We start from the raw sequence: 27612 nt of genomic DNA, 5'->3' as shown, positions 1-27612 counted from the left end.
TTAAAAAATTTCTTTTTAATTAATAGCGTAAAAAATGGCAAAGTCATGAATTGGCAATAATCGAGGGATTACTGTATATCCTAAGTGGACCAGCTGTGTAAAAATGGAAAGCCAAACGCCAACACAAACGGAAAAAAGGAGCCTCGTTGCCAATGCAATTGAACAGGAGGAACGTCTCAAAAGAAAAGATTTATTCATATAAAAAAAAAACATGAAATGTCTTCCCAAAACACCCCAAATACTTCTAGTAATAGACGCAAAGCCAAAATTGCCCATAAAAAAAGAACACATGGGTTAAAAAAGAAAAATTCCAGAAAAACAAACAAGTTTTTCTTCAACAATATGGACCGACCGACAATACCAGATCTGGGTCAACCGATGTGAGATTTTCAAAGGCCAAAGACCACGTTAATAAAACTGGCTGAGTGCTGATATCTAAAACTAATATTGTTAGCTCATATTTGAGGCCAATGGGCTTTTTTGTAGAAGAAAAAAATGTTGATTATGAAAGACGATAGAAGCCCTCTTCATATACCAAGTATTGGAATTCCACTTTGATTTTTTTATCTGCCACTAGCAGGTGTAAAAGCAGAAAATATATTGCTGATATTTCGCTTGAACTTTAGATAGATTATGCCAGATTGATTTAAAACCGACTAAAGAGCCATTAGTAAGCTGAGGCAGTCCTGGCAAAGATGTTTTGATTGATGTATTCTCATGTGGTTTATGGCAACGCTTTATGAAATATTAAAATGGAACCCTTTGGCACCCCCTCGCAGACCAAGTGCACCGTGAATAATCAAAGATTGACTGACGTGCTACCTTAACAGCCTCCGGACATGACACGCTCGATCGCATTGGATATTTTTCAGTCAAAAATAAAAGACCGTTATCGTTCACCCGTGCATTTGGAACAAAAAGGTGGAGACAAATTACCGGTAATCTTGATTTCCCGCTCTTCCCTTTTGTCTTCGTCCATCTTTTTTCCGGCCGCTCGTCTTCCGCGGGGGAGGGGTCAGGGCCCCGGAGAACTCCGCTCCGTCGCCCCCGGCCGCCTCAGGGCAGGGCGGGGTCGGCGATGGCTTGGGCGGGGTCGCACGTGAAGGACACCGTGATGGCGTATCGGGCCCCCCACGTCACTTTCTCCACGCGGTGGAGGTTCTCGGAGCCGGAGGAAAAGAAAGATACTCGACCTGAATGGGTGGGAGGGGAATTTTAAAAAAAAAAATTAGACCGACAAGATCAAAAGTTAGCATTCCCTTAACTCTTTCACTGGCAAATCAAAATTGTAAGGTCACACGGTCAGCAATGTTCCCTCTAAGCTGTGCATGTGCGCAATTGCGCACTACTGTCATCTTCTCTGCGCACAGCAAATCATATGGAGCGCACAAAATAAAATCCCAATTTTTTTTAGCTGTGAGGCCGACGCGCAAACCACTCATCCGCCGGGCCGCCCATTCATAGATATAAATCATTACATTTTATAATTACTAAATCATTTATGTGTAGTAGACATACACCTGCTTATGGCAGGTGTGATACTGGTGTGTGCACATAGCGAGCAATGATGATGTTGCTCACACGAGGTTGTCTTTCTGCCCAGACAAACAAAAAATTAGAGGGAACATTGACGGTCAGTATGTGTTATGGCGACGTAGACCAGGTGACTCACTGCTAGACCAGGTATGAATGTGTTGTGGTGATAAAAAGAGGCAAATTTCAGGTTGAAAACACCCTTGGACAACAATAGGCGCCCATTCCAACTAGGATTGGCGCGGTAGTTACGTTTAAAAAATGTGGGAATACAATTCCCAAATTTCCAAAGACGTGCGCTCAACACTAATTGCTACAATTGAAGGTCAAACGGTTCTATATCAACATAGTCCAAAAAAAACTACAAGTTAAATGATTTCATTTTCTTTGTAGTATTCTTAGTCTAATCTCTCAGAAGTTGATAAAGTTGTGTCACGTGAACCGTCTTCCAAATCCACCCCCTTTTACGCCAAGTGCGTATCCAGATCCGATTTACAAATGCGACAAATGGCAGCTTGCTTCTTTTCGGTCGTGGAACGAAAGCCTCGGCGGGGGCTCAATTAGCTCCAAAGCTTTAGATATGCCCATTATTTCAACAATGCACTATGCGTATTCCCAGTACAACTGCTAGATCTGAAGAAAAGAAAAAAAAGGGAAAAAAAGTGGCAGAAACAGCACATTGAGCTGAGCAGATTAGCGATGACAATAGCTAGCAATAACGCTATTCAAGGCATTTGTGAGAGCCTGGGAAAAAATCTTATTATAGAAATGACGCTACATAACACGCTTCGCGCAAAAGATATGGATTTCGGAAATGAAGTGTTAGCGCTCGCTTCATCTAAACGGCGTCTGACAAACTCGTTTTGCTCCGTGGCCCATATTGGCGTCAATTTAATCTGGTATGGGTTTGCCATGTTAACTTTTACTTTGCCAAATTTGTAGTGTTGCGCCCTTGCGAAAGCGATGACATCATTTTTACGCGGCCTCGTTAGCGGCGGAACGCTCCGACGACGCCATCAAGACCAACCCCGACCGTCGTAAAAACGAGTGGCGCTCGCGTCACAAGAGGTTTTCCTACCTTAACTGGGCTCTAACGACTTTGCTTCTTCGGCGTGCCACAATATTTTTGTAAGGGTATTATTAGTTCAGGGCCATAAGAAGCGTAATGGTTCGCAAAGATGACTTTCAATCAGACGAGGTGGCTTCCGTCGTGACTCCAATGGCGAGCGACGCCGGCGCCGGTGCCGGCGCCGGTGCCTTTCGGCCCAATTAGTTTTCCGCCGCAACCCTCCGGGCGGATCCCCGCCCCCGAGAAAATATACGGGTGGCCGGAGCGATTCGGGCAAGCGCGTAAGACTTTGTGATGCGAGAAATCGAATTTATTGCCAAACTCATGGAGCGCCACGGGTCTGAGGAATTCAAGTACTTTCAACTACTTCAACTGTACTTTGCCGTTGAACTTTGACATGATGGTGATATAGTAAGTCATCGACCAATATCTTTATTTATTTATTTATTTTTACAGAGGAGGGTGCTGGAGAGCATCTGGAAATAACACCCAGATGCAATATGTCAGTTCTGGTTTAAGAAGACAAAGTGAAAAGGTTTGAAGTGATTTTTTTTTTAAATGTACTTTTATACGAGTGGGAATTAGAACACGAACTGACTGATGTGTTACTTTGTTTGAAGCATGTCCCGTGACAAACTGTTATTTACCTGCCTTTGGCTCCACTGTCTTATTCCCATTTTGGTCCATGAAGATAAATCGTCCCCCAGTAAAGTCTGAACCATAGTCAGAAAGGTACAGAAGAGACGTATAGTCAAATGAGCCATAGGTGACCTGAAAAACAACACCATAACATTTGTAATATGACTGGAAATGCGCTAACATGTATTCTTTTGAAATATTGGCGCCGTCAGCGGCGGCCAAAGAGTTGACATAGACGCTATGCTAGTGAAACATTTCGGTTGAAACCTGTTGGTTCCTTAATAAAAACAGATATCTTTTTAAAAGGATATACAGTAATCCCACGATTAGCGCGTCTTCACTTTTCACAAATTCACTACTTTGCGTTTTTTCCCCGCTATTCATTATTAAAAATTTTTTAAGTTCATAAAAATGTCAAAATCCACGCTGAAACTCATGAATAAAAGTCATAATAGAGGTGACACTACAATTTTTCGATTATCGCGGCCATTTCTGGTCTACATTAACCGCGATATTGGAGGGATTACTGTAGTATTGATTCTTGGCTGGCTTGGAATAGAAAATATGGCGAAATATTCCCGTATTGATATATTGCAGCGCCCCTAGTAAATACCTTATCAATGTGAGGGTGCCAGTATTCGTCATGCTGGGTCTTAGCTAGTGTTGAATTGATCCTGGAGAAGAAGGTGGGCTTGGTGAGGTACATGGTGCTTTGGTCTAAACCAAACGTCTCCGCAATAATTGTCTGGATCCGTTGGCGTACATTTCTGAAGGTGTAAAAAAGCGCCGCGTTGGTTAAGGCGGCAGGTACAGCCGAGGTGCCGTAAACAAATCCCCAATTCTCATCCATCTGGAACTACTAAATGTGTAAAAGGTACACGACAAAGGACAAAAATCATTTTGGATTCTTGTTTACCTGTAAAGCTGGAAATCATCTTCTGTGAACACTTCCTGGAGATGCTCGCCAAAATATCTGCAAACAATTTTCAAATCCAGTCAGATATCAAATCAAATATACTCGCATATTACAAAGCATAACCAGTTGAATCGCTTTATGACCTCCAACACTATTTAGAAAGACATTTCAACCTTCAGTTAAATAAAAGCCCACCTGTAAATGTTGACAAATTGAGACCCCATGGACAAGGCTCCTGAGTGCAGGTCCAAGATGGAGGCCTTTTAAGATGAAAACAGACAACAATTATTATAGAAAAATTCCATTTCTCGTCCTCTGCCTTTGATTTGCGTCTTTTCCGACAGAAGCCAAAAAGGCGGAACAGACGAGGCTCATTTCTTTGCTTTCCAGCGGGTTTTGCCAATGTTTAGGAGATGCCAGACACATCCAATTTGTTTGATTTAACAATATACTCACTCCTCCTTCTGATCCGGCCAACTGAAGCCCCCTTTCAGCCAGCCTGTTTTAAAAAAAATCAGTATTTATTAACGTGATTTACTTCTTTCATCGACACGGTGACCGTAAAGGGCAGCGATAAAGCAGGAGGGGAAACAAGACGAGCGTAAATTTGGCAGACGGTTCCGAGTATTCACCTTCTGAGGAAGTGGGCTTCTTCTCTGGTCACCACGCCATCTGTGACGGCGCGCCCGCACTTCTGAGGGGTGCATCCTGGTAAGGGAAAGAAAAAGGAGTTAGCTTAGTGTACTCATTGGGGTTCATCGACCTGCTCTTGGCTTTGCTTTAGTGACAGGGATGGTAAACAAATGGAAAAGAAGTAAGAACATTTTCCAATCCTCTGAAAACAACATGATGAGACCGAATTTAGAACCGTGAACCGAGGACACCCCGCGTGGCGTCTTATAGAAATAAAGCCCCGTTCAAAGGAGATGAATAACGGAGTGGCTTCCAACAGAGATTTTCTTGTCGCTGCAGTGTTCTTCTTCTTCTTCAGATATCACACCACTCGCAGACATCTCTCGGCCATCTGCGACGCACCGACACACCGGCGCCAAGTTGTTAAAAATCAGGGCATCCGAGTGCGTCGTACTGAACCGTACCGCTTGGCGCTAATGTTGTGATGACAATTGAGCTCCTTATAAGGCTTTGCTTTTACATTATGCCATTCAAAATTCACTTTTTAGCGTTTAGCATGTAATACGGGTCATTATTAACATGATCTGTTTTCTGAGGGAAAGAAACGAGCATCTATTTTCACAAAGTATTTTTTTTTTATGATCTTGAACTCGTGCCGAATCCAAATGGACGTCTGTTATAATAGAGGTGTCAGAAGAACCTCTTCTATTTTGACGATTCCTTTAACTTCATATCAGCACATTGCACCAAGAGGATCATTCATTTATTCAGATGACACGTTTTACTCGTCTCGGAATGAAATTTGGATGAGAAAAGTTGAGATTTGCGGAGTTATTATACCAGTGCTGACGACGGGAGGTTTTTGTGACGATCCTTCAAAGTGTATTTGGGTCGGGGTGGTATCGAGGTGAGAGAACCTCTCAAGATAAGTGCGTTGTGGGCGGCAAGGTGGAACAGCTGTAATATCAGACGGGGGGGGAAGGACATTCGCCGGCTTATTTTAGTCACTCTTCCATCACACCTCGATTGGGCGTCGTCACTTCTGTGGGCCAAGTCGACCTTTTGTTTTTTTGGCCTCAACAAATCTGCTGCTCTCTAGTGTACACTGTGGGAAACAGCCCACTAGATTTACTATTGATTTGTTATCACAAGCCTTTAAAAAAGATTTAGTTTTATTTCAAACCAGGTTTTTTTTTGCGAGGAAATGCAACAAGAGATTTTATAGATGATACTCTGGACATGGATTTTTTTGAGTTTTATTTATTTTTTATTTTTATTATTTTTTGTGACAACAAATCCTAGGGACGCCTCGTGATTGTTATGTTTTTTGGGGGGTTTGATAGCTGGATTTTTTTTTTCCTTGTGAGTCCTGTATATGTGACTGAAAAGTATATGAATTTCACTTGCCGTGTTCTTTCTGGTTGTCCGTTCCTTGTGTGACACACCCAGGTGTTCGCAATCGTCTCGTTAACCAACCCCCGTCTTTGCAATATGCAGAGCTGCCAACCTCCGCCGACCCAACTTCGGGAGTAAAAACCCTGGTCCCATTTCCGAAGTTCTATGTTTTCATCAGGAGTGAATGCGATTTGCGCAAAATCAATATAAAATGTAAAAAAAAAAGGCATAGGACAATTTATATCAAACTGTTATGGAGTTTTTAGAGGTTTTTGTGTGTGGCAACAAATCTTAAGGACGTCTCGTGATTGTTATGTGTTTGGGGGGGTTAATAGCTGGGTGTTTTTTCCTTGTTTGTCCTGTCCACGTGACTGAAAAGTATATGAATTTCACTTGCCGTGTTCTTTCTGGTTGTCCGTTCCTTGTGTGACACACCCAGGTGTTCGCAATCGTCTCGTTAACCAACCCCCGTCTTTGCAATATGCAGAGCTGCCAACCTCCGCCGACCCAATTTTAAAAGTAAATACCCTTGTCCCATTTCCGGAGTTCTATGTTTTCATCAGGAGTGAATGCAATGTGCGCAAAATCGATATAAAATGTAAAAAAAAATGACGTAGGACAATTTATATCAAACTGTTATCATATTTTTACATTAATTAAAAAAATGTTTAATTGTTAAAATATTGTTTACTTGTTAAAATATTGTTTAATTAATAAATGTTTAACCAGGTTTTTTGCGAGGAAATGCAACATGACATTTTATAGATGATACTCTGGAAATGGAGTTTTTAGAGGGGTTTTTTTGTTCTCTTTTGGGAACAAATCTTAGGGATGTCTTGTGATTATTATGTTTTTGGGGGGTTTGATAGCTGGGTGTCCTTTCCTTGTGTGACACACCCAGGTGTTCGCAATCGCCTCGTCAACCAACTGCTGTCTTTGCAATATGCAGAGCTGGCAACCTCCACCGACCAAATTTCAGGAGTAAAAACCCTGGTCCCATTTCCGGAGTTCTATGTTTTCATCAGGAATGAACGCGATTCTTGCAAAATCAATATAATTTTTTTTATTACGTGGGAAAATTTATATCAAACTGTTATCATGTTTTTACATTCATTGAAATATTGTTTTTGCAAACTATTGAATAAATACTGCATCATAAAAATAAAAATATATTTATGTTTGTGTCCTTCTACGTGCGTTTTACAGTCACTAATTCCAGCATGTAGCATGCTGATGTCCCACTTGCATGTGGAAATGCCCGTCCTTTTGGAAACGGCTTCAACATGGGATATTTCGGCAAATACGAACCAATCTGGGTTTCTTATTAGAACTTTCCTCCAAAAGAATTTGACTTGTGATCCATCAAGGCTCTCACCTGGGTAGCGTTTGTAGTTCTCGTAGTCTTCCGAGCAGGGGACGATGTAGACTCTGGCTTCGGGGGACACGTGCTCACGTTGGCTGACCAATGTCTCCGTCACGTCGCTGTCCAAAGTGACGTAGAACCAAGTGGCGGCCCCGCACAGACAAAGGGTGGTCAGCAACAATGCGGCTAGCACCGTGGTGCTCAACCAAGTCGTGCCTTGGCGCAGTGCATGACCCCTGAAAGGACGAAATGACATTTCAAACCACAGAAAAAAACGGAAGCGACTTACACACGTTGACAAACAAGATCTATGTTGAAATCATTGGAAATGCCCATTTTTTTCTTCCAAATTTAGTGTCCACGATACAATATTGTAGTACTAAAGTAGTGTTCTTGTTAAGGCTGTCCAAGTTAACTTGAAATTAACTCACAAATAAATAAGTGCAATTAATGATTTAAACAGCGCATTAAAATCCGGGTAGCATTTGTTGATTCGCCCCCTCCCAGTCAAAATGAATTGGACATCTAGAGCCGTCAATGACACCCAAACATGAGCATTCCAAGCCAGTCGTCCCAGTTTAAATGAATTGGGGGTCTAGCTTTGCCAGTTGCATTGAATTTGTTAAGAAAGACATTTATTTGTTAAGAAAAACCTTGCAATAATTTAGTGTTGCTGTATTTATTTACAAAAATGTTGCAATAATTTAGTGTTGCTGTATTTATTTACAAAAATGTTGCAATAATTTAGTCTTGCTGTATTTATTTACAAAAAATGTTGCACTTGCTCTTCCAATTGAAAAGAAAAACATTACTACCTACAATCCTTGAGGTTGGGTGAAACACTACATTAATGTCCTCGTTCTCTGTTCCCTCAAATGAGACACCGGGAATGGGTAATAACGCACTGGAAACCTATGTTACACCGTTTATAAAACTCAGCATTCAGCGCTAAAATGCGTTTTAATGCATCTAATTTCCGTAACTCACTTTTGTATGCCAAGAAAAGTTGGAACGGGAAATACAACGTCATTACTTGTTCACTACGTCATGCTGCCTGTCCTTTTGGAAAGAAGTCCCAACCAATTATTTCTACAAGCCAAAACGGGCTACATTTTCTCACCTTTTGATTTTCTTGCCAATCTCAGTAGAATTCGGACCTTTGGCATTTCTTTGTCGTACCGGCGCCATTAAAATGTCAACCTGCAGTGTACTTTTGGAAATCGCAATCACGCACAGGTTTGCCTTCTCCGCTGATCATAACACTACACGCGCCGTTGGGACCCGAATTCTTTTTCATTTCCGGGTTAGCGCGTGTTGGACGTTTTGATTGGCTGCGCCGAAAGGAAAGCGACTTTTTCATTGGACGATTGATGCTCCAATGGAGAGGGACGTCACCGAGTTCATGCGGAAATGCCCTGTTATTTATTTATTAGGAGATAGGCACTACTACATAGCGGGTTTCCTTGACATGCTGCATTTATACTCGGCTCGGTTAAGTGGGCTGGAAATTGGATTTATTTGATCGACGTCAACCTTGCTGCACAATTCAGCATGGATAATCCACCGTGGCCAAAAGGCAAGAAAATTGTTCACCTGGATCTGAAAGGAGCCCCTCCCAAAGTGGATTACCTTTACCAGGTATCTTCTCTCATATCAATAAATAACTATGTGCAGATTTATATTTTAAACGTTTTCTTGTCACCCAGTTGATGGAATGCTTCTCTCGGCTGGGCGTTGATGGATTACTGCTGGAATATGAGGACATGTTTCCATATGAAGGAGACCTGCAGCATCTGAGGGCCACGGCACAACCTCCATATAGGTTCATGCTTACAAGTTATTTATTGGCTTGCTGTATATTTTCCTTCCTTCTAATTAGTGTTGCATCGATCGGCACCGATACGGCACTGAGTTTCGGAATGATTTGTATCGGTGCTAAGAAAGTACCCGCCGGTTGCTTCTGCGCATTGTGTACTGGTTTACGACTAATCATTACCCTCCTCTAATGCTGTAAGAAGTCGTTAGAAGTACAGAAAGGGTCGGACTCGGGAGCCCGAAAATGGTATTGCTGCAACTTTATTCAATTTTAATCCGACGACTGTATTTTGCAACCTTGTGCTTTCAGCCCAGATGAGATATTATCAATGCAAAAAGTTGCCAAATCGAAAGGCATGGAGGTGATTCCACTCGTGCAGACCTTTGGCCACATGGAGGTACAGTGTGAGATCCGTTATCTTATGGCGGCACGCTCCGTGTGCGGTCGATTGGTCGCCGGTCTTTTGGTCGCCGGTCTTTTGGTCGCCCCGACCGCAACAACGGGCGACCAAAAGACCGGCGACCAAAAGATCGGCGACAAAACAAGGTAAAACAACACGTTCTACGCATGAATAAAAGCCAACAATGGCCATGAGCAGTTTCACTGAGTCAACGTGTGAGTGTAGAAGAGTTTGTATGTACATGTGTTGTCCCTTTAAGAAGCGACGTCCGTCAGCGTCTTAGCAAGTTCAACAAAAAACAATAAAAGTCCGGGAAATTTGGAGCTTTTCTTTAGCCGAATAATTATTATGGCATTAAGTATGACTAAATAGTCATTCGCAGTTTGTATTTAGGGAATTTGAGCAACGATTTAAATGGTAATTATCACTTACCTTCCGGGCGACCAAAAGACCGGCGACCAATCGACCGTGTACCGCACGCTCCGCCCGTGGTTTGGTTTGGCGTCCCAATGCGTTCCCTTGTAGTTTGTGCTGAAACACAGATCCATGTGGAGTCTTCGAGAAGTGTCAAACTGCGTAGGCACCCTCAATCCCTGCAAGGAAGAAGGACTAAAACTCGTGACGGCGATGCTGAGGCAGGTGGTGGAGCTCCACCCGGGTTTAAAGACACTGCACATAGGTGCGGATGAGGTAACGGATGTGCTCCTTTTCCAATCTGGCCAATGGTCTCATAGCTGACCGTTTGTCTTAAGGTGTACATGTTGGGTGAGGGTGAACTGTCAAAAGAGTGGTTGGCTTCACCGGGACGCTCCGTGGAACAACTTTTCCTCACCCATGTTGCATCTGTGGTCAAGTTCATCAAGGAGGCGTGGCCTCACATCACCGTTGTCATGTGGGATGATATGATGAGAGGGATGAGTCTGGACACGCTGAAAGGTGAGCTCGGATAGGCCGCTGCGCCCCTAATATACGTCACCATATAAATACTATGTATGTATATATCCTGTTTTATGTTTAAGACTAATATACGGATATGTTTTGCTGCCCATAATAGCGAGTGGCATCGTAGGACTCGTCCAACCCATGTTGTGGGATTACTCTCCTGATCTGGACGTGGAGAAAACCGGTACGAATCTTAAATTTGTTATCTTGTAACTCAACGATGGCAACAATTCTGTGACGGCGAGGACGGTTAGCCACAATACCAATTTCATCGCTTTGCGTTGTCAGCAATTTAACCTGGGATTTGCAATTCTCTTGACCAGTGTCCCTGCTGGACAAGTACCGCGCTGCCGGAATGCAAGACCTGTGGGCGGCCAGCTCCTTTAAAGGCTCCACCAGGGTGGACACAAACGTCCCCAGTACGCAGAGGCACGTAGACAACCATTTGCAATGGTTAAAAGTAGCCCGATCTGCGCCTGCTGGTTTAAACTTTGTGGGGATTGCTCTCACGGGCTGGCAAAGGTAAAAAAAATGATATTCATATTTATTGGGGTCAGAAAATAAAAACTATTTGTCCCCCCCATATCAGGTATGACCACCTCTCAGTGCTGTGTGAGCTCTTGCCCGTGGCTCTTCCGTCACTAGCGGCTTGTCTCCAGACACTCCTCCTTGGCCAATTTAGTCCCGAGGCTCAAAAACAAGTGACCACACTTTTGCAAGTCTCCTCTGTGGAGGCCACGTCCATGGGAAGGTGAGGCCCCAAACATTGGCGCAATTCCGTGTGCGGTCGTTTGGTCGCCGGTCTTTTGGTCGCCATCTTTTGGTTGTCGGTCTGTTGGCAACGGGCGACCAAAAGACCGGCGACAAAACAAGGTAAAATAATACGGTTTCACTGAGCCGACGTGTGAGTGTAGAAGAGTTTGTATGTACATGCGTTGTCCCTTTAAGAAGCGATGTCAGTTCAGTCAGGGTCTTAACAAGTTCTCCAACAAAACACAAGAAAAGTACGGGAAATTTTGAGCTTTTCTTTAGCCTAATAATTACTAGGGCATAAAGTATGACTAAATAGTCATTCGCAGTTTGTATTTAAGGAATTTGAGCAACCATTTAAATGGTAATGATCACTTCCCTTCCGGGCGACCAAAAGACTGGCGACCAAAACGCCGGCGACCAATCGACCGTGTACCGCGTAATTCTGGGGGGAAATGGGACATCTTTTAAAAACAAAATCTCCATTCTTGGGGCTAGCGTAAATCACAAGAATTGCGACATTCTGTTCTTAAGAGGGCCTACATCTGCATTTCCGTCTAATTGGTTGTCTTGCATTTGATTTAGCGCCATTGGAGACGTCCGCCTGTTCCCTGGGAGAAGACTGGCAGAGTCCATCGTGGAAGTGGAGTCGCTTCTTTGCGTCGAGGACGTTGAGTCCTTTGAAAAACATATGTGAGCTTGAAAAGGTTCATTCCCGGCCTCCTCACGCGTGGCATGAAATTAAAGTTTGTTTGTAACCTTAGGTACGTACGAGGATGGTTCAGTCCCCACCACAGATCCAGAAGAATGGTCAACCCTCTCATCGCCGCACAGATTCAAAGTCAAGCATCGACGTGAGCGCACAATTCTCTGGCCAGCTCATTTTACGATGACTAAATGATCATCTTGTCTCCTCAGGTATTTGGCTCAGTTGCAAGAGATGGTGGATGTTGTCAGAGAGGAGATGAGGATTCTCTATCCAGATTCCACCGTTCAAGAGTGGATAGAGGAACACGTCACCCCGGTGATGGTCCCCCTTCAGAGGATTCTGGATCAAATCACAGAGTGCTCCGTGGAATTAGTTCCATCCTAGCGCTAAATTGCTTTGCCAGTTGTATTTGAATAAAAACAATACAAGCGCCTTTGGGAATTTTTTTTAATACAAAAGAGGATTTCAGAAAATGTCAAAACACAATTAGAAAAGAAAATCAGATTAAACAGTAAAGAGAGAGACAAAAAAGTACTACATTTCAAGTGGTCTTAAGTAGTATTGCACCGATACCAATAGCGCACTAAAATTATGACATCGGGGTCCTATCCAAGATGGCCGTCTGCTACCTGATCATCCTTCTGCAGTCGAGTTAAAGAATTACATTCGAGTATGCAGAAATTAAAAGGGGGGAAAGTACGTATATAAAATAGAGCTTTGCAAATGGTATCAGTGCAAGACTAGTTTTATTTATGTAACTGCTTTGCTCCTTTGGACTTGACTACAACCTGATTCAGCATACACAGTGGGGAAAGATACATCTTTGGTTCACAAAAGACTAGCAAAACTGAGGCATACAGTAAGAAGGCACGGTCAACGGGTAATAAGCTCCATCGTAACAATATTTCCCTTTTTTAAAAAAAACATGCAGTCTATTTCAGGTTTGTCAGAAAGCATGAAACGGAATCAACAATGTCATCACAGCCAATGAAGTGGAGTCGAATTGAAAGGAGATGTGGATCTTATTCCTTTTCTTCCTCCGAGTCGCTGCTGTTTTCCGAAAATTCCGCTTCCTCCTCCTCCTCCTCCGCCTCCTCTGCCAACTCCAACTCTTCCCGTTGCTTTTGCTGGAGCTCCTCCATCCCCAAAAAGCGCTTCAGCAATTCAGCAATGGCCTCAACGTCACTGAAAGAAATTTCCCGTGAGTATACTTTGAATTATTCTTGCATGATGACATCACTATTTGCTGGAGGAATAATGTGTATATATAAAATCCACATAAAAAGTAAATATAGAACATGGAAAAATATTTCCGAATATGTTATGTGTGAGAATTGATTGATGTATATCTTCTATATACCTTCGCCCCCCGATGGTGGCACTCTGAGTCAAAGGGTAGGAAAAACCCGTGGCCAAACGCAACATGAGGAGATAGCCTTTGCCCAAATATCGGACTTTTTCTTCTTGGACGCAGATGTCGTGCAGATGTCTCAAGTCCAACACCACTTGAGAGGGAACAAAGAGAAAGACAAGATGTTGACTTTGAACAGTTTCCAACCGCAAATGGTATCCCAGAGGATCCCACCTCGAGGACTTACCGTTCTCGTGGCCCTTTCTCCACAAGGTTAAAACTAGCGAGTACAAACTAATGTTGGTGAGTTGAATGACATTGTTGCTTTTGTCAAACAACGCCTCTTCCCATTCTTCCATGTTCTGAATGGCCACAAATAGACAGCCAGTCACGTAGAAGAGCTTCCAGAAGATGCTATCTGCAAAACAAAATACCAACGTACACTCAAAATGGAGCACCTGCTTGGATTTTTTTAAATATTAAAGAAATACAAAGTGAGGATTTTTGTACCGGAGCTGTAGTAAGCAGCCGCCAACCCGATGGACACCATACCTGAAGAAAAAGGAGATAGGTTGAATGATATTTGGCAGGGATGCCATTGTTTCACGTAACAATTCAAATAAGGCAAATATTTACCTATACAAAGAGACCACGAACGTATGCCCGGGTTTCTCTTCAGGTGCAGCATTGTCGGGCTGTGTTCCTCCACTAACATGTATCCCATCTAAAACAGCATTGGATTTTCAAACTAAGGCACTGTTGAACAATATAAAGTCATAAAGTAGTATACTGTCATCATTTGTATCCCCTTAAATTATCGATACGCTCCCACCAGTAATGTGTAGATGCAATCCCCCCTATAAAAGTCCATGTTAATTTATGCTCAGCCAAAGGCGGCCTTAGACGTCCAAACCAGGAGAAGTAGGAGGGCGGGCGAATGGATTGGACGTCCACCGAGGTCAATGTTAGTCCATGAGTTACTAACTGGTGCGTGATCAAGACGTGAGCGTAATTACTTTACAGGCAGATGCGTATGCAGTTATCTCGTATGAATGTGGTAATATTTGTTTTCATAAAGTGGTATGAATTTGAAAATTGAATTTTGAGTTTAAGAGGAAGCACAACAAATAATCCCCATTGTGATTCTGGGTTAGTTCAAATAATAACAGATAACTTACCTTGAATGAATCGATAGTTTGGCTTTCTAGGAAGATTTTTGTAAAGGAAGATGTAAAGGAAATTACAATTGAAGAATATAAAATGAAGATCTACGACGTATACACTGTCTTTCTTCCTGAATGTGTGTCTTTCGATGGGATCGATGAGCTTCCGCCAGATTTCAAAATAAAAACTCCAAACAGGCACACGTTAATGGTCCAAGTGAAAATATGTATCCAAAACATTACCATGTAAATGCGACATTATTAGAAAAACATTTACTACGGGGAAATGGACCAATTTTAACAATATTTTGCACCATTGCTTTTTGGCCTGGATGTGTTTTATCAAAATAAAATCGTTTTCTGCATCCTTAATTAACATAGATGAAAGAGCAGTATTCATTTGTTGTGTTTATTTGAAACAATACTACTACTACTCATCTCAACTTTTATTTTATTTAGTGTTGACACTTCCGGGTCGGTCTCTGCATGCCGTACATGCGCACGGGCGCTTTCTTCTTGCGGCTTGACCGTCTACAATGGACTGAGTCGCTTGTAAACACCGATCGCTGTCAAAACGACACTTGCTTGATATGAAATAACACCAGGAAATCTTACGAGAGGACAAGACCGTTTCCGATTGCCTACAGGCTGATTATTTGTCGTCCCGCTTTTGGAGTTATTGTAGGGGCGACCTTCGATGCTCCTCCTGCAGTGGTGAGTTCCAATGTTGCTGCTTTTTTAATAGTCTGCATGCATTTTAATTTTACAGGTGTTTTCATACAGATCACCAGGGTAAGTTTCCCAAATGTCACTTTTGTTTTCTGAAATGACCTTGTAATGAAAATAGTAGGTATGAATACTGTCTTAGTTCTCGTTTCCCGTTTCTCTGAATATTATGCGGTATATAACAGTATACTACTTCATATATAGAATATGTAAAGTATAGTCGTTTAACCATGTCAAGGTACATTGGAGGAGGTGTGGTAAGCAGTTTTAGGTGCTAAGACGTTGTCCCCCAGTCTGAGTTAAAGACATCTACTACATATATGTACTACATAGTGGAAATTCGTCTTGGAATATCAAGCGATTTGGCAATATTTCCAGTCAAATGATTAGAAATAATAACCAGAACTGACAGTGCCATTGTGTTTTGTAACAAACCACTTTGACGAGAAATACTATATACTATAGATATTTTCAAAGCATTTCCTGTGTATGTACTTGCAGATCAGCGTTGAACGAAATGTCGGAGGTCAGCGTTGAGAAGCGCAAGGACAAGTGCGAGAACTGCAGCAAGCAGGTGATTCTTCTTTTCGTGTAAATGATCTGACGTGAACTAATTCTGAATCCCAACCGCTGGACAAACAGTGCAACAAGAAGCAGAGCGACAACCATGGGGTCAGCTCACCTCAAGACGGAGAGCCAGTCAATGGACAGGTCAAATAAGCCTGCTTCTGCGTGGAAAATGGCGGTGGTTTGATGGCAATGCTTTGGACTTTTTGTTCCTTCAGGAGGTCCCACGTCCATTATTGCTGAGTGCCTGCCTATCTTGTGATGGCTGTATGTCGGAGGGAGAGAGCCTGAAGATCTCTCAGCAAAACTTGGAGGAGATGGAGCGGGTGTTAGCCCTCAACAATGTACAGAACCATTCGACAGGGCGGCCCCGTGTAAGCTCGCCCCGTTGTTTTACTCGAGTAATTTCTTTGCGCTCACCAGAAATGCGACGTGGCCAAACACAAGGTTCTGGTGGCGTCCGTGTGTCCGCAATCGCTTCCGTTCTTTGCGGTCAAACTTGGCGTGGATGTCGTTGAGGCCGGCGCTAAACTTTGTGCTTTTCTCAAGAGCCTGGGTGAGTTAACTCTCAACTAGACATTGAAAAGAAATAACTGTGATGTGTTTGTTTGAAACTAGTTGTTGCACCAAAAAGAAAAAAAAATATTAGCAAAGTAGATTTTTAGGCTAAATGGATTGGACATCTAGCGACTTCACTGGCAATCAGTAAATGGCGCTAAATTCAGTCCAAAGTTAAATAAATGTATGCTCCTTGTCAATTGAGAGTAGATTATTATTTTTTCTTTTGTATCTGAATTTGGAATCTTATTTCCATGCAGGGGTCGAATTTGTGTTCGATACCACTCTGGCGGCGGGCTTTAGCATCATCGAGAGTCAAAAGGAATTTATCGGCAGGTATCGCAGGAGGCACCACGACTCCAGCGCCCTGCCCATGTTCACCTCCTCCTGCCCAGGTCAGTTCAATCATCTTAGTCTCGTGCTTGGACAGTTCTAATTGTTACCGTGGCTTGGTCAGACACGACCCTAGTCATTGTTAATGTTAGCGTTAGACGTAAGTGGGTGACTTGGTGGCTAGCTAGCGATAGCGAGATAAGAGTGGAGTGCTGGTGTTGATAGATAGAAGGTTTTTCTTCCACCACTCCCTTCTTCAGCGACAGGGACGGTGAGAGAGCTTCGGAACATTCCGTCAACGCTCTGTACTGAAATCTGTAAAACACATTAAAACAAAATCAAACCCTATGAAAGGGTGTCAGACTCGGGTTGGTTCGCGGGCCGCTTTAACGTCAACTTGATTTCACATGGGCCGGACTATTTTAGATATAATATTTAGATTTTTTTTTATTTTTATAAATGGATTAAAAGCCCTCAATATTCACTTTTTTATAGATCTAAAACAATGTTTATTTTAGCTTTTTTTTAATGTTTTTAGATTTTACAAAATGATTTTTGAACTAAAAACACAGAAAAATGGATTAAAAATGACAATTATTGATTTAAAAGGAGGAAAATCAGGAAATTTAATATACATGTATACTCTAAAACAGAAAGTCGGCACTCATGATTGACTTTCCCGGGCCACACAAAATGATGTGGCGGGCCAGATTTGGCCCCCGGGTCGCCACTTTGACACATGTGCTATAGAGTATGTTGAGAGAAAAAAAATGGGATAACTGTACATATGAACAGGTTGGATTCGCTACTCGGAGCGCGTCCTCGGGAGTTTGGTCACGCCTCACATCTGCACGGCGAGGTCCCCGCAGCAGATTATGGGATGTCTGGTTAAAGACTACTTCTCCAAACAGCAGGTGAGTGAGTGAGTGAAGTGAAGTGGAAGAAAATTATGCTATCATTAGGAACGTGACAATATATATCACCATACGCGCATCAAAATGCCGCCACCGAGAATCGATATATATCGTAAACAGCAACATTATGAGGGGTTGGCAGCAAATGTCTTATCGTGAGGGACACGGAGGGTTCCGTAGTTTACGACAATATGATGAAAAATTGTCTACACGCAGTATATCTGGAGCGGAAGGACTCGGCGCTTTTAGAGCCAGAAGTTATCACCAACCTGGTGATGAACTGCTCCATAAACCAAGACTAGCAATAATTTACGGCAAAGTTGGAGAGGAGAAATGATTTTCAAATGTTTTCCTTTTTCCGCCCACAGAAGCTCAACGCTGACAAAGTTTACCATATCGTGGTGGCTCCCTGCTTTGACAAAAAACTGGAGGCCGTCCGAGAAGAGTTTTACAACAGTCTGCTGGAGAGCAGAGATGTGGACTGTGTCCTCACCTCAGGTTCATACATAACTTCTTATCTTTTATGCGGCCAGGATGGGCCAAATAAAATGTACCCGTCGCCATGACGCAATTGTTTTTTTTTCGGGGGTTATGTTGACCAATGCTTTGGGTTGTAAACCGGGCGGTCGTTATTTTTGTCTCAAATGACCGCTAAAAAGTTATTGCTGGAAAAAACAAATTGATGTCAACAGTCATAAGGTTGAAGCAAACAAGAAAAACATAGTCACAAGCCACAATTGTGTATTGTGTCGTTTTCCAGGAGAAATTTACTACCTGATGCAGCAGAAGAAGGTCTCCGTAGAGGACCTAGACTCACTTCCATTGGATCATGTGTGAGTAATTGCTCGCTATTTTTATCATGTTGTTCTATTTGTAAAAATTGAGAAACGTCTTTGACTATGACAGGCTCGGGGAATCCGGCGACTCCACGCCGGTCCGGCACGAAGGTCGCGGTTCCGAGGGGTTTCTGGAACACGTCTTCAAGCACGCGGCCAAGGAACTATTTGGCGTGGAAGTTCACGAGATCACGTACCAGACGCTCAGGTGAGTTGAGGAGCGGAGGTCGGCTCCGTCGTTACGTTTCGAGACGTCTACGGGGAGTTGTCGGCCTGGGGACACGGTCGATTGGTCGCCGGTCTTTTGGTCGCCGATCTTTTGGTCGCCGGTCTTTTGGGCGCCCGGAAGGTTATTGATAATTACCATTTAAATGGTTGCTCAAATTCCCTAAATACAAAGTGCGAATGACTATTTAGTCATACTTAATGCCCTAGTCATGATTAGGCTAAAGAAAAGCTCCAAATTTCCCGGACTTTGATTGTTTTTTGTTGGAGAACTTGTTAAGACCCTGACGGAGGTCGCTTCTTAAAGGGACAGCGCATGTACATACAAACTCTTCTACACTGACACTTCGGCTCAGTGAAACTGCTCATGGCCATTGTTGGCTTTTATTCATGCGTAGACCATCTTGTTTTACCTTGTTTTGTCGCCGGTCTTTTGGTCGTCGGTCTTTTGGTCGCCCGTTGTCGCGGTCCGGGCGACCAAAAGACCGGCGACCAATCGACCGCACACGGTCGCCCCGCAGGAACCGGGATTTTCAAGAGGTGACGCTGGAGCGGGACGGCGAGACGCTGCTTCACTTTGCTGCCGTTTACGGTTTTCCCAACATCCAGACTTTGGTGCATCGTATGAGGAAGGGACGAGTGCCTTACCAGCTGGTGGAAGTACTCTCCTGTCCGGGAGGTAACGCCGTCGTAGAACGACATTTTGGCTCGCGGAAAATGTGCGCCATCGCTCATTCATTGACATGCACGGTTCTTCCAGGGTGCTTAAGCGGCAGGGGTCAAGCCGAGAACGAGACGGCGGGCGGCGTGGATAAAATCCTGGTCCGGCAGATGGAGGGAGTCTACAAAAGCTTGCCCGTCGGTCTCCCAGAATTCAACCCCGCTCTGCAGACGCTCTATCAAGACTGGCTGGAGGGGCAAGATTCCCCGCAGACCCGCCAACGACTGCACACCCAGTACAGGAGTCGCCATCGAAGCCCCTCGCGGCCCCCGCACATGCAGTGGTGAGAATGATGGGACATAAAGCGCAGTGTTTGGTTTTATTTGGGATTTTGCTGGGTATTTTGGGGGATACCTAAGCCACCATCTAATAATTGCCTTTTGATCAAGTCAAGAGCTGGACTCAGTTGGGCGCGGTTCTCCCAAAACGACCCACGTTCGCACGTTTTTGGAACGTGAGTTAGAAAATGTAATATGTCAGTAGTTGCCAAGCAAAAATGGTCACGTGGATACCGAAGCGAGTTTTTTTTTTTTAAATAAAAATGATAGTTATGCTTTTATCAAACGTTTAGCAGCAGTGTTTCCACAAAACTATGCAACTTTCTGATCAACCCATTCCATCAGTACCAGGACAAGTATTTTAGTTTTTTTTTTTTTAATCTACGTGTGTATGTGTTACTTGGGCAAAATGTCTATATTTTAATCCTTTGGGACTACAATGTATACTTGTTTTATTCCAAAGCAGTACAACCTCAATTTACTCCTAACCTTGCCAAATGTGTTAGGCTTTTATTTTGTAACATGCTCCACAATGGTAGCATCCTGTGAGTCTATTAAAATAAACATTTTCAAGGCCAAAAAAGCCCCTTCACAAAAGGCCAAGGCGAGTTCTTTACCACCGCTGGAAGACATTGGTTGTATCACTACAAAATTATCTTTTTCGAATTGAAAATGACTGAAAAATGAAGGTTGGGTACATGGGAAAAAGAAACCCTGTATACTCCCAAAAATATTTTATTCAATTTTAATGTTGAGGAGTCATATTTTTAACATAATTTCCATCGTTTTCAAGGCATATTTGATTTGTAAATTTAGGTGAATTTGAAGAAATAGAAAGAATAAAATTGTGAACTCCCCTTCACATTTGGGGGGTGACAGTAATGGTAGGTTCCAGGAGGAACCATTTGTGCTCATTTTTTGTTTAGCGGGAATATTTTGGCGCTACGCAGCGCCGAAACGAAGAGATAAATTTGTGTCGTTTTCACAACTTGAATAAGTTAATGAGTGTTCCGCGAATTTTCGTGTTACTGTGTCATGTCGACACCAGTAACCAAATGCCGTGGCGGAAACTGACCGAGAAGAGAACATTTTGTTTTCATTACCTTGGCTTTTGCTCTTGTCGAGGAAGGCTGCCTTCCGCTTTGAGGTACCGCCATCAAAACAAAAACACCGATTGAATTCAAACTCAACGTTTATCTCGAGCCACAAAGTACAAAATGCGTGCCTTTAAAAGGCTGTTGACCGGTGGCACTTTGTTAGCATGGAGGAGTAAATGGAGAAGTCAGCCAGGTAAGTCCCTTTCATCCTAATTTGATGCCATGCTAAGTGATATTAGCGCTTTGACAAACGTTCATCTTTTAAACCATGTTTTGCTACAGCATTGTCTTCAAGCAGCACAAAAGTGTGTGTCGTGGGTAGTGGACCGGCAGGCTTCTACACAGCACAACATTTGCTCAAAGTAAATATCACGCACGTACTTCTTTAAGTGGAAAAAATATATAATATACATTCAGTTTCTGTGCCAAGGTGCTCTCGGATGCACCTTATATCGTCAGATAATTGTTAGCCTCAACCTTATATGTAAAATGGTACCAACTAATTCACAAGTCCAAAATGAGTCAGTGCTGCAACAGTAGTGAGTGACTATGTTTTAGCACTGACTCATTTCTGACTTGTGTATGGAATGGCCTTTATATTCTCCCAGGCCCGTCAAGATGTCGAAGTGGACATTTACGAGCGACTGCCCGTCCCTTTTGGCCTTGTTAGGTTTGGAGTTGCCCCCGACCACCCTGAAGTGAAGGTAAACCCTTGAAGGAAATCTTATGTTTCCACATCTGTATACTAAAATCCATCATTCTCCCACCCTCCCTTCTCTTAGAACGTCATTAACTCGTTCACGCAGACCGCCAAACATGCTCGTTGCCATTTCTATGGAAATGTAAACATTGGGAAGGACGTGAGCGTTGAAGAACTGCGGCAAGCGTACCATGCAGTAATACTGGTAAAAGGCTTACGCTCAAAACGAGCTTTGCAAGTGGGATCTGTTTCTCAATCATTTTTGTTTGTCTATGGTGTACTTGGCAACAGAGTTACGGGGCGGAGGGAAACAGGAGGATGGGGATACCTGGAGAAGATTTACCGGGAGTGTATTCTGCCAAAGACTTTGTGGGCTGGTACAATGGCTTGCCAAGCTGTCGGGATGTAGGTTGCTTCACGAAGCTCGTTTTTATCCCGAGATATCAGTGGGTAAACTATATTTTTTTTCCTTCTGTTGTTTAGCTGAGCCCCGACCTCAGTCCCGAAACAGCGGTCATTCTGGGACAGGGCAACGTGGCTTTAGATGTAGCCAGAATATTACTGTCCCCCATCGACATGTTAAAGGTATGACGAGAGTATCGGAGTTAATGAGATGTGTAGATTTCAAATCACACTTTTGGTCCCTTAAACAGATTCTAGTACCCTATGGTGAGCATCTGAATGATACGCTGAAGATTTGGACCCCTTTTTTTAGATGAAGGAATTTTTACTGTTGGTGCACTTATACCGTTTTGACCCCTGACACTGATTCCGCAAACCACCTGTGTGGTGTTGTCAGATACCAAAAAAATCAAAATTTAAGACTGAAAGATCCAGTTGTGACAAAGGTAACGTGAATTGTGGTTTCTTGCAGAAGACCGACATCGCTCAGCCTGCCCTGGAAGCTTTGATGGAGAGCAAGGTCCGCAGAGTGCTCATTGTTGGCAGGAGAGGACCCATGCAAGTGGCTTGCACAATCAAGGTCTGTCAATTCACCAATAATACAATTCAAAACCATTGGAAAAAGAAGAAACGTTGACATAACATTTCTTCTTTTCAAAATAAGACAAAGACCAATGCCCCACATCTGGAGCATTGGTCTTTGTCATGCCAGTAGTCTGTCGTCTTTGTCTTGTTTTCTTATTGACTTGTTGTCATTAGTACTGTGTTGTGGCTTCTACATGTTGTCGGTTGTTTATCTGATGATGAATGAAGGAACTTCGGGAAATGGTGAAGCTACCAGCCACCAGACCGGAGATGCTGCAAGCTGATTTTGTGGGTGTCTCGGAGGCCCTTTCAGGTGAGAAATGCTTTAAATGACCTGCCATATATTTCCTTAAGTAGAAAAGGCAATTAGTGGAGAATTTGATCTCCCATAGATCACATCAGTCATTTGCCGTCTGTAACGCCAATGTCTTGCTTTTTCAGATTTGCCAAGACCAAGAAAACGTCTGACAGAGTTGATGCTCAAAAGCGCCACCGAGCTTTCTGCCGACGAGGAAAGAGAAAGAAGAAAGCAAAGCTCACGCAGTTGGGGATTTCGATTCTTCCGTAGTCCGGTCCAGATTCGGCCCAATTCCGACGGCTCCCGGGTGGAAGCCGTCCGGCTGGCGGTCAACCGACTAGAGGTGAATTTTACCGCCTCGATTGGTGGATTTTAACATGTTGTATCTATTTTTAAATATGTATGTCCTCATCACACCAGGGTTCAGGTGAGGCTGCTCGCGCGGTGCTCACTGGCGAGCTAGAGGATGTGACCTGTGGCCTTGTCGTCAGCAGTATTGGCTACAAGAGCCTCCCCATTGACCCGGCCGTGCCCTTTGACCCCGACAAAGCCATAGTTCCCAACCAAATGGGCCGGGTTCACCAAGCTCCAGGTACAAGTTAAAAAAAACATACTTGGCACCGATCCCGCAGTAAATGATAGTGGTGTTCGCAATCCCTTCATTTTTAGATGTCCAATCCATTTAAAGGGGATCCCACTTCTTCCCTAAAAAAAATTTCCCCCTTTCTGCATCTTTGGCTGGTGCAACTTATAACCTAGTTCGGTTTATTGTCTGAAAAATAGGGTTCTTTACTTTGAAGTGAGCATGCGGTAATGTATTTAATTTCTTTTTTAATGGGTACACAACTGGTTGTCGGAATCAGTATGAGGAGTTCAAATTTGGGAGAAAAATTAAACTTTTTTTATTCGGACTCGCATGCGAAAATATGTGAGCTTCGTATAATACGCAGGTAAATATTCCTTGAAACTTTTCCTTTCAGGTCTATACTGTAGTGGCTGGCTAAAGACGGGCCCAACGGGCGTGATCGCCACCACTTTGAATAATAGTTTTGACACTGCAAAATCCTTGATAGAAGACATGAATTCGGGAAATTTGGACACGTCTGCCGCTAAACCTGGGGCAGAAAGTATCACGACTCTGCTCGCAAAAAGAGGTAGGTACATTTCTGCTCACTAAGTCGCGCTTATGTGTGGGCGATCCAACAGTGTGTGTTTTTATCCTACCCCAGGAGTAAAACAGGTGACTTTCTCAGATTGGGAAAAGATTGATGAATTGGAGACGAGGAAGGGGGAGGCGATGGGAAAACCCAGAGAAAAGCTGCTGACTGTCGAAGCAATGCTTCAAGTGGCACGGACGGAACGGGCCTGAATGTCACGGATGGTTTTCAAGGGAATGACGGAAAGTGAAAACTGGGCAGGATTGTGGTCAATTTCACAATAAATGTGCACTTACGGTCAAACGGTTTGAGACTGGTCCTCTTTCACTTGGATAAGAAAGTGTCAGATTACACGGTATACCAGATTACACAGACGATCATGTAGTAGTAAATGGAAATTTTTAGTGATTTTTTTATTTATACCCTGTTATTCCTTGGTAATGTTTGCGTATCAAGTCTGTAAACGATTTGTTCGCTCCAAAGGAATAAAGTATTTGTGAGTGTATCGACATCTGTTTGTATTTTTTCCTCGCCATCTGTCGCTTCTAGCACATGCCTGTTTAATGGTTTGGACACACTGATGTCAAAAGGAAATTTCAATTTTAAGTTCCTTTCACCACAATGCAAATATTGGAGCAATCTTGACTATTGTCCAATGGATTGGACATGGACTGAACGCAAGTAAGAAAACTTGACTGTTGTTACAATGGCTGATGTATACTAGAATAAAATAATTAATTTAAAAAAATATATATATATATAAACAAAAGTGTCAGGTTAGGGATTTTTTTAATTCAAGACAAGTTGCATCTTTCATTCCATTTTAAACATTGACAGACAGCACATCAGTGAAGTCATCATCCATGTTGTAGTTTTGCTGGACATTGTCCTGGAACCCCTTGATGGCCATGTTGTAGCTTTGCTTGTTGTCATTGATCTGAGGTACCTTGCTCAAATTGTAGCTTTGTTGCACATCATTCTCCTGAGCCTTGCTGCTCACATTGTGGTGTGGTTGGTCATTGTGCTGGCCCTTGCTGCTCATGTTGTTGCTTTGCTGCTCATTATTGTGCTGGCCCTTGCTGCTCACATTGTGTCCTGGAATGTCATTGAGCTGGCCCTTGCTGCTTGCGTTGTAGCCTGGAAGGTCATTGTGCTGGCTCTTGCTACTTGCATTGTAGCTTTGCTTTTGGTCATTGTGCTGGCCCTTGCTGCTTGTGTTGTGGCCTGCAAGGTCATCATTGTGCTGGCCCTTGCTGCTCACATTGTAGCCTGGAAGGTCATTGTACTGGCCCTTGCTGCTCGCGTTGTGGCCCGGAAGGTCATCGTTGTGCTGGCCCTTGCTGCTTGCGTTGTAGCTTGGAAGGTCATCATTGTGCAGGCCCTTGCTGCTCATGTTGTAGCTTTGCTGTTGATCATTGTGCTGGCCCTTGCTGCTCACATTGTAGCCTGGAAGGTCATTGTACTGGCCCTTGCTGCTCGCGTTGTGGCCCGGAAGGTCATCATTATGCTGGCCCTTGCTGCTTGCGTTGTAGCTTTGCTGCTCATCATTGTGCAGGCCCTTGCTGCTCACATTGTAGCTTTGCTGTTGGTCATTGTGCTGGCCCTTGCAGCTCACATTGTAGCCTGGAAGGTCATTGTGCTGGCCCTTGCTGCTCACATTGTAGCCTGGAAGGTCATTGTGCTGGCCCTTGCTGCTCACATTGTGGCCCGGAAGGTCATTGTTGTGCTGGCCCTTGCTGCTTGCGTTGTAGCTTGGAAGGTCATCATTGTGCAGGCCCTTGCTGCTCATGTTGTAGCTTTGCTGTTGATCATTGTGCTGGCCCTTGCTGCTCACATTGTAGCCTGGAAGGTCATTGTACTGGCTCTTGCTGCTCGCGTTGTGGCCCGGAAGGTCATCATTATGCTGGCCCTTGCTGCTTGCGTTGTAGCTTTGCTGCACATCATTGTGCAGGCCCTTGCTGCTCATGTTGTAGCTTTGCTGTTGATCATTGTGCATGCCCTTGCTGCTCACGTTGTAGCTTTGCTGCTCATCATTGTGCTGGCCCTTGCTGCTCACATTGTAGCTTTGCTGTTGGTCATTGTGCTGGCCCTTGCTGCTCGCATTGTGGCCCGGAAGGTCATCGTTGTGCTGGCCCTTGCTTCTCATGTTGTAGCTTTGCTGCTCATTGTGCTGGCCCTTGCTGCTCACGTTGTGTCCTGGAATGTCATTGAACTGGCCTGTGCTGCTCATATTGTAGCTCTGCTGCTGATCATTGTGCTGGCCCTTGCTGCTCACGTTGTGGCCTGGAAGATCAAGGTGTTGGCCCTTGCTGCTCACATTGAAATTCATTTGAAAAGAATCACTCTGCTTCTTCAGGCTAAAGTCTTGTACTTTTTGGGTTGCATGTTGGCCTTGAAAATAAAAAAAGTCATGAGTCCATTAGGCACTAAATTTCAGTTTCTATGCACATTTATGCCAGCAACACACAATGGAATATACTACAATAGTACTTAAGATCAATCAAGGGTTTCCAAATAACCTTACTTCCTTCAACCTGTTGCTTCAACATAACATCCAAAGAGTGAAGAAGTTCAAATGCCTTCTTGAGTGAATCTTGCATAGACGGATCTGCAACAAACAAAACAAAAAATCAACACCCCAATGAGAAATGGAATTCACTCATAACAATTTTACCTTTTTCACGGTCAACATTGGATTCAGCTCCCGTAGACGCAGCACCGGCTGGAAAACAAAACCCCACATAAACACATTGAATTGGTTATGTAAAGTCAAAGAGTTCCAAAGGAGACGGTATTACCTCTGTCCACCAAGACGGCATGCACCAGCAGCAACACAAGCCAAAGGGCAGCCATTGCTTCTGTAGACATGAAGAAACTTGTGAAGCAGTTGAGACTTTATAGCAAATAGCAACTGACCACAGCTGCTCTTAATTGGAGCCAATGAGGGCTGGTCCTGCCATTTTACCACTGCAACACACAGAATAATGTTCTATTTAGTGTTGTGCAACATCATCGGACAGTACAGAAAAAACTTGCAGATGTCGTTTCCAAGCTTAGGTCATCTTACCTAAGATGGCCACCAGCTAGCTATGCGTTCTGCTGTTAAAAAAATAGTTAGCACTTGATACCCTTGCCAAGATATTGATAGACATCCACTCATGTGGTGGAATCATTGAATTTGATGGGCACATCGCCCCTACTAACATTCTACATAGATGAATCAGTTTATTTTTTGCACTGCCATGACCTTTGTTAGAACCCTTTGTCTTACTCACAGACTAGAATATTTTAGCATATTTTATATTTGCATCTCAATTTGTAGCAGCATTGACCAAATAGTTAAACTACTAGAATCTGGATAAGTGAGTATACTAAATGAATGTATACACATGAATTGAAATTTGTTATCATAGCCAAGTCAGAAGGACATGTTTGTTGGCTGCCACTCTCCCACTTCTTATTGCATTGGGCATATACAAGTGATTGACTCATTGGTCACATGGTGTAGCTTAGCCAGAGAAAAAGATTGTTTTTCC

General features: G+C 43.4%; 6 protein-coding genes across 8 annotated transcripts; 3 read left to right on the top strand and 3 right to left on the bottom strand.

Annotated features, from left to right (window-relative positions):
• Positions 1-169: 169 nt before the first annotated feature.
• On the bottom strand, positions 170-8835 carry ogfod3 (2-oxoglutarate and iron dependent oxygenase domain containing 3). The gene is made up of 9 exons (XM_077625070.1): positions 8669-8835; positions 7561-7784; positions 4790-4865; positions 4614-4656; positions 4353-4417; positions 4158-4214; positions 3855-4008; positions 3250-3373; positions 170-1193 (listed from the first exon to the last, which is right to left on the bottom strand). The coding sequence occupies exons 1-9, from the start codon at positions 8734-8736 to the stop codon at positions 1057-1059; spliced, it is 948 nt and encodes a 315-aa protein (XP_077481196.1). The 5' UTR covers positions 8737-8835; the 3' UTR covers positions 170-1056.
• A 124-nt stretch (positions 8836-8959) lies between these two features.
• hexd (hexosaminidase d) lies at positions 8960-12595 on the top strand. 2 transcript variants are annotated; one of them, XM_077626419.1, is made up of 11 exons: positions 8960-9186; positions 9255-9370; positions 9674-9761; positions 10290-10454; positions 10517-10700; positions 10819-10890; positions 11030-11228; positions 11296-11457; positions 12042-12149; positions 12221-12297; positions 12375-12595. In XM_077626419.1, exons 1-11 carry the CDS (start codon positions 9100-9102, stop codon positions 12422-12424), a joined length of 1308 nt encoding a protein of 435 aa, XP_077482545.1. In that variant the 5' UTR covers positions 8960-9099; the 3' UTR covers positions 12425-12595. The 2 variants fall into 2 exon arrangements, with proteins under 2 accessions (XP_077482545.1, XP_077482544.1); XM_077626418.1 differs by having other exon boundaries at positions 12221-12310.
• On the bottom strand, positions 12596-14851 carry cybc1 (cytochrome b-245 chaperone 1). The gene is made up of 6 exons (XM_077626420.1): positions 14695-14851; positions 14153-14240; positions 14027-14068; positions 13764-13934; positions 13526-13670; positions 12596-13350 (listed from the first exon to the last, which is right to left on the bottom strand). Exons 2-6 carry the CDS (start codon positions 14238-14240, stop codon positions 13188-13190), a joined length of 609 nt encoding a protein of 202 aa, XP_077482546.1. The 5' UTR covers positions 14695-14851; the 3' UTR covers positions 12596-13187.
• Positions 14852-15139: 288 nt separating this feature from the next.
• Positions 15140-20440, top strand: narf (nuclear prelamin A recognition factor). The gene is made up of 12 exons (XM_077625742.1): positions 15140-15393; positions 15907-15979; positions 16048-16116; positions 16194-16316; positions 16396-16528; positions 16791-16925; positions 17659-17777; positions 18146-18275; positions 18538-18610; positions 18684-18821; positions 19360-19517; positions 19599-20440. The coding sequence occupies exons 2-12, from the start codon at positions 15923-15925 to the stop codon at positions 19844-19846; spliced, it is 1383 nt and encodes a 460-aa protein (XP_077481868.1). The 5' UTR covers positions 15140-15393; positions 15907-15922; the 3' UTR covers positions 19847-20440.
• Positions 20441-20734: 294 nt separating this feature from the next.
• On the top strand, positions 20735-24379 carry fdxr (ferredoxin reductase). Its single transcript, XM_077625741.1, has 12 exons — positions 20735-21127; positions 21217-21296; positions 21543-21638; positions 21717-21839; positions 21926-22039; positions 22118-22219; positions 22509-22616; positions 22850-22934; positions 23063-23262; positions 23340-23511; positions 23900-24073; positions 24149-24379. The coding sequence occupies exons 1-12, from the start codon at positions 21055-21057 to the stop codon at positions 24286-24288; spliced, it is 1467 nt and encodes a 488-aa protein (XP_077481867.1). The 5' UTR covers positions 20735-21054; the 3' UTR covers positions 24289-24379.
• A 469-nt stretch (positions 24380-24848) lies between these two features.
• On the bottom strand, positions 24849-26992 carry LOC144092700 (uncharacterized). 2 transcript variants are annotated; one of them, XM_077625740.1, is made up of 5 exons: positions 26875-26992; positions 26751-26798; positions 26601-26684; positions 25530-26467; positions 24849-25265 (listed from the first exon to the last, which is right to left on the bottom strand). In XM_077625740.1, exons 1-5 carry the CDS (start codon positions 26942-26944, stop codon positions 24900-24902), a joined length of 1506 nt encoding a protein of 501 aa, XP_077481866.1. In that variant the 5' UTR covers positions 26945-26992; the 3' UTR covers positions 24849-24899. The 2 variants fall into 2 exon arrangements, with proteins under 2 accessions (XP_077481866.1, XP_077481864.1); XM_077625738.1 differs by having other exon boundaries at positions 24849-26467.
• Positions 26993-27612: the final 620 nt, after the last annotated feature.

Source organism: Stigmatopora argus, chromosome 18, assembly GCF_051989625.1.
Source record: "Stigmatopora argus isolate UIUO_Sarg chromosome 18, RoL_Sarg_1.0, whole genome shotgun sequence".
NCBI classification, from domain to species: Eukaryota; Metazoa; Chordata; class Actinopteri; order Syngnathiformes; family Syngnathidae; genus Stigmatopora; species Stigmatopora argus.
Note: the sequence above shows the minus strand (reverse complement) of the source record. Positions and strands in the feature narration are given on the sequence as shown.

Excerpts from the sequence above, each read along its gene's own strand:
- LOC144092700 (XM_077625738.1), bottom strand. The coding sequence starts at position 26,944 with ATGTCTACAGAAGCAATGGCTGCCCTTTGGCTTGTGTTGCTGCTGGTG. Across the intron at positions 26,799-26,874 it reads TGCCGTCTTGGTGGACAGAG|CCGGTGCTGCGTCTACGGGA; the intron begins GTAATACCGTCT and ends TTTGTTTTCCAG. Across the intron at positions 26,468-26,600 it reads GAAGCAACAGGTTGAAGGAA|GCCAACATGCAACCCAAAAA; the intron begins GTAAGGTTATTT and ends TTTATTTTCAAG.
- cybc1 (XM_077626420.1), bottom strand. The coding sequence starts at position 14,240 with ATGGGATACATGTTAGTGGAGGAACACAGCCCGACAATGCTGCACCTG. Across the intron at positions 14,069-14,152 it reads TTCGTGGTCTCTTTGTATAG|GTATGGTGTCCATCGGGTTG; the intron begins GTAAATATTTGC and ends CTTTTTCTTCAG. Across the intron at positions 13,671-13,763 it reads GAGAAAGGGCCACGAGAACG|TGGTGTTGGACTTGAGACAT; the intron begins GTAAGTCCTCGA and ends TTCCCTCTCAAG.
- ogfod3 (XM_077625070.1), bottom strand. The coding sequence starts at position 8,736 with ATGGCGCCGGTACGACAAAGAAATGCCAAAGGTCCGAATTCTACTGAG. Across the intron at positions 7,785-8,668 it reads ATTGGCAAGAAAATCAAAAG|GGGTCATGCACTGCGCCAAG; the intron begins GTGAGAAAATGT and ends TCGTCCTTTCAG. Across the intron at positions 4,215-4,352 it reads CAATTTGTCAACATTTACAG|ATATTTTGGCGAGCATCTCC; the intron begins GTGGGCTTTTAT and ends AATTGTTTGCAG.
- hexd (XM_077626418.1), top strand. The coding sequence starts at position 9,100 with ATGGATAATCCACCGTGGCCAAAAGGCAAGAAAATTGTTCACCTGGAT. Across the intron at positions 11,229-11,295 it reads GCTCTCACGGGCTGGCAAAG|GTATGACCACCTCTCAGTGC; the intron begins GTAAAAAAAATG and ends CCCCCATATCAG. Across the intron at positions 12,150-12,220 it reads GAGTCCTTTGAAAAACATAT|GTACGTACGAGGATGGTTCA; the intron begins GTGAGCTTGAAA and ends TTGTAACCTTAG.
- fdxr (XM_077625741.1), top strand. The coding sequence starts at position 21,055 with ATGCGTGCCTTTAAAAGGCTGTTGACCGGTGGCACTTTGTTAGCATGG. Across the intron at positions 21,840-21,925 it reads CGTACCATGCAGTAATACTG|AGTTACGGGGCGGAGGGAAA; the intron begins GTAAAAGGCTTA and ends ACTTGGCAACAG. Across the intron at positions 22,935-23,062 it reads TGTCTCGGAGGCCCTTTCAG|ATTTGCCAAGACCAAGAAAA; the intron begins GTGAGAAATGCT and ends TTGCTTTTTCAG.
- narf (XM_077625742.1), top strand. The coding sequence starts at position 15,923 with ATGTCGGAGGTCAGCGTTGAGAAGCGCAAGGACAAGTGCGAGAACTGC. Across the intron at positions 15,980-16,047 it reads GCGAGAACTGCAGCAAGCAG|TGCAACAAGAAGCAGAGCGA; the intron begins GTGATTCTTCTT and ends CTGGACAAACAG. Across the intron at positions 16,317-16,395 it reads GGGTGTTAGCCCTCAACAAT|AAATGCGACGTGGCCAAACA; the intron begins GTACAGAACCAT and ends TGCGCTCACCAG.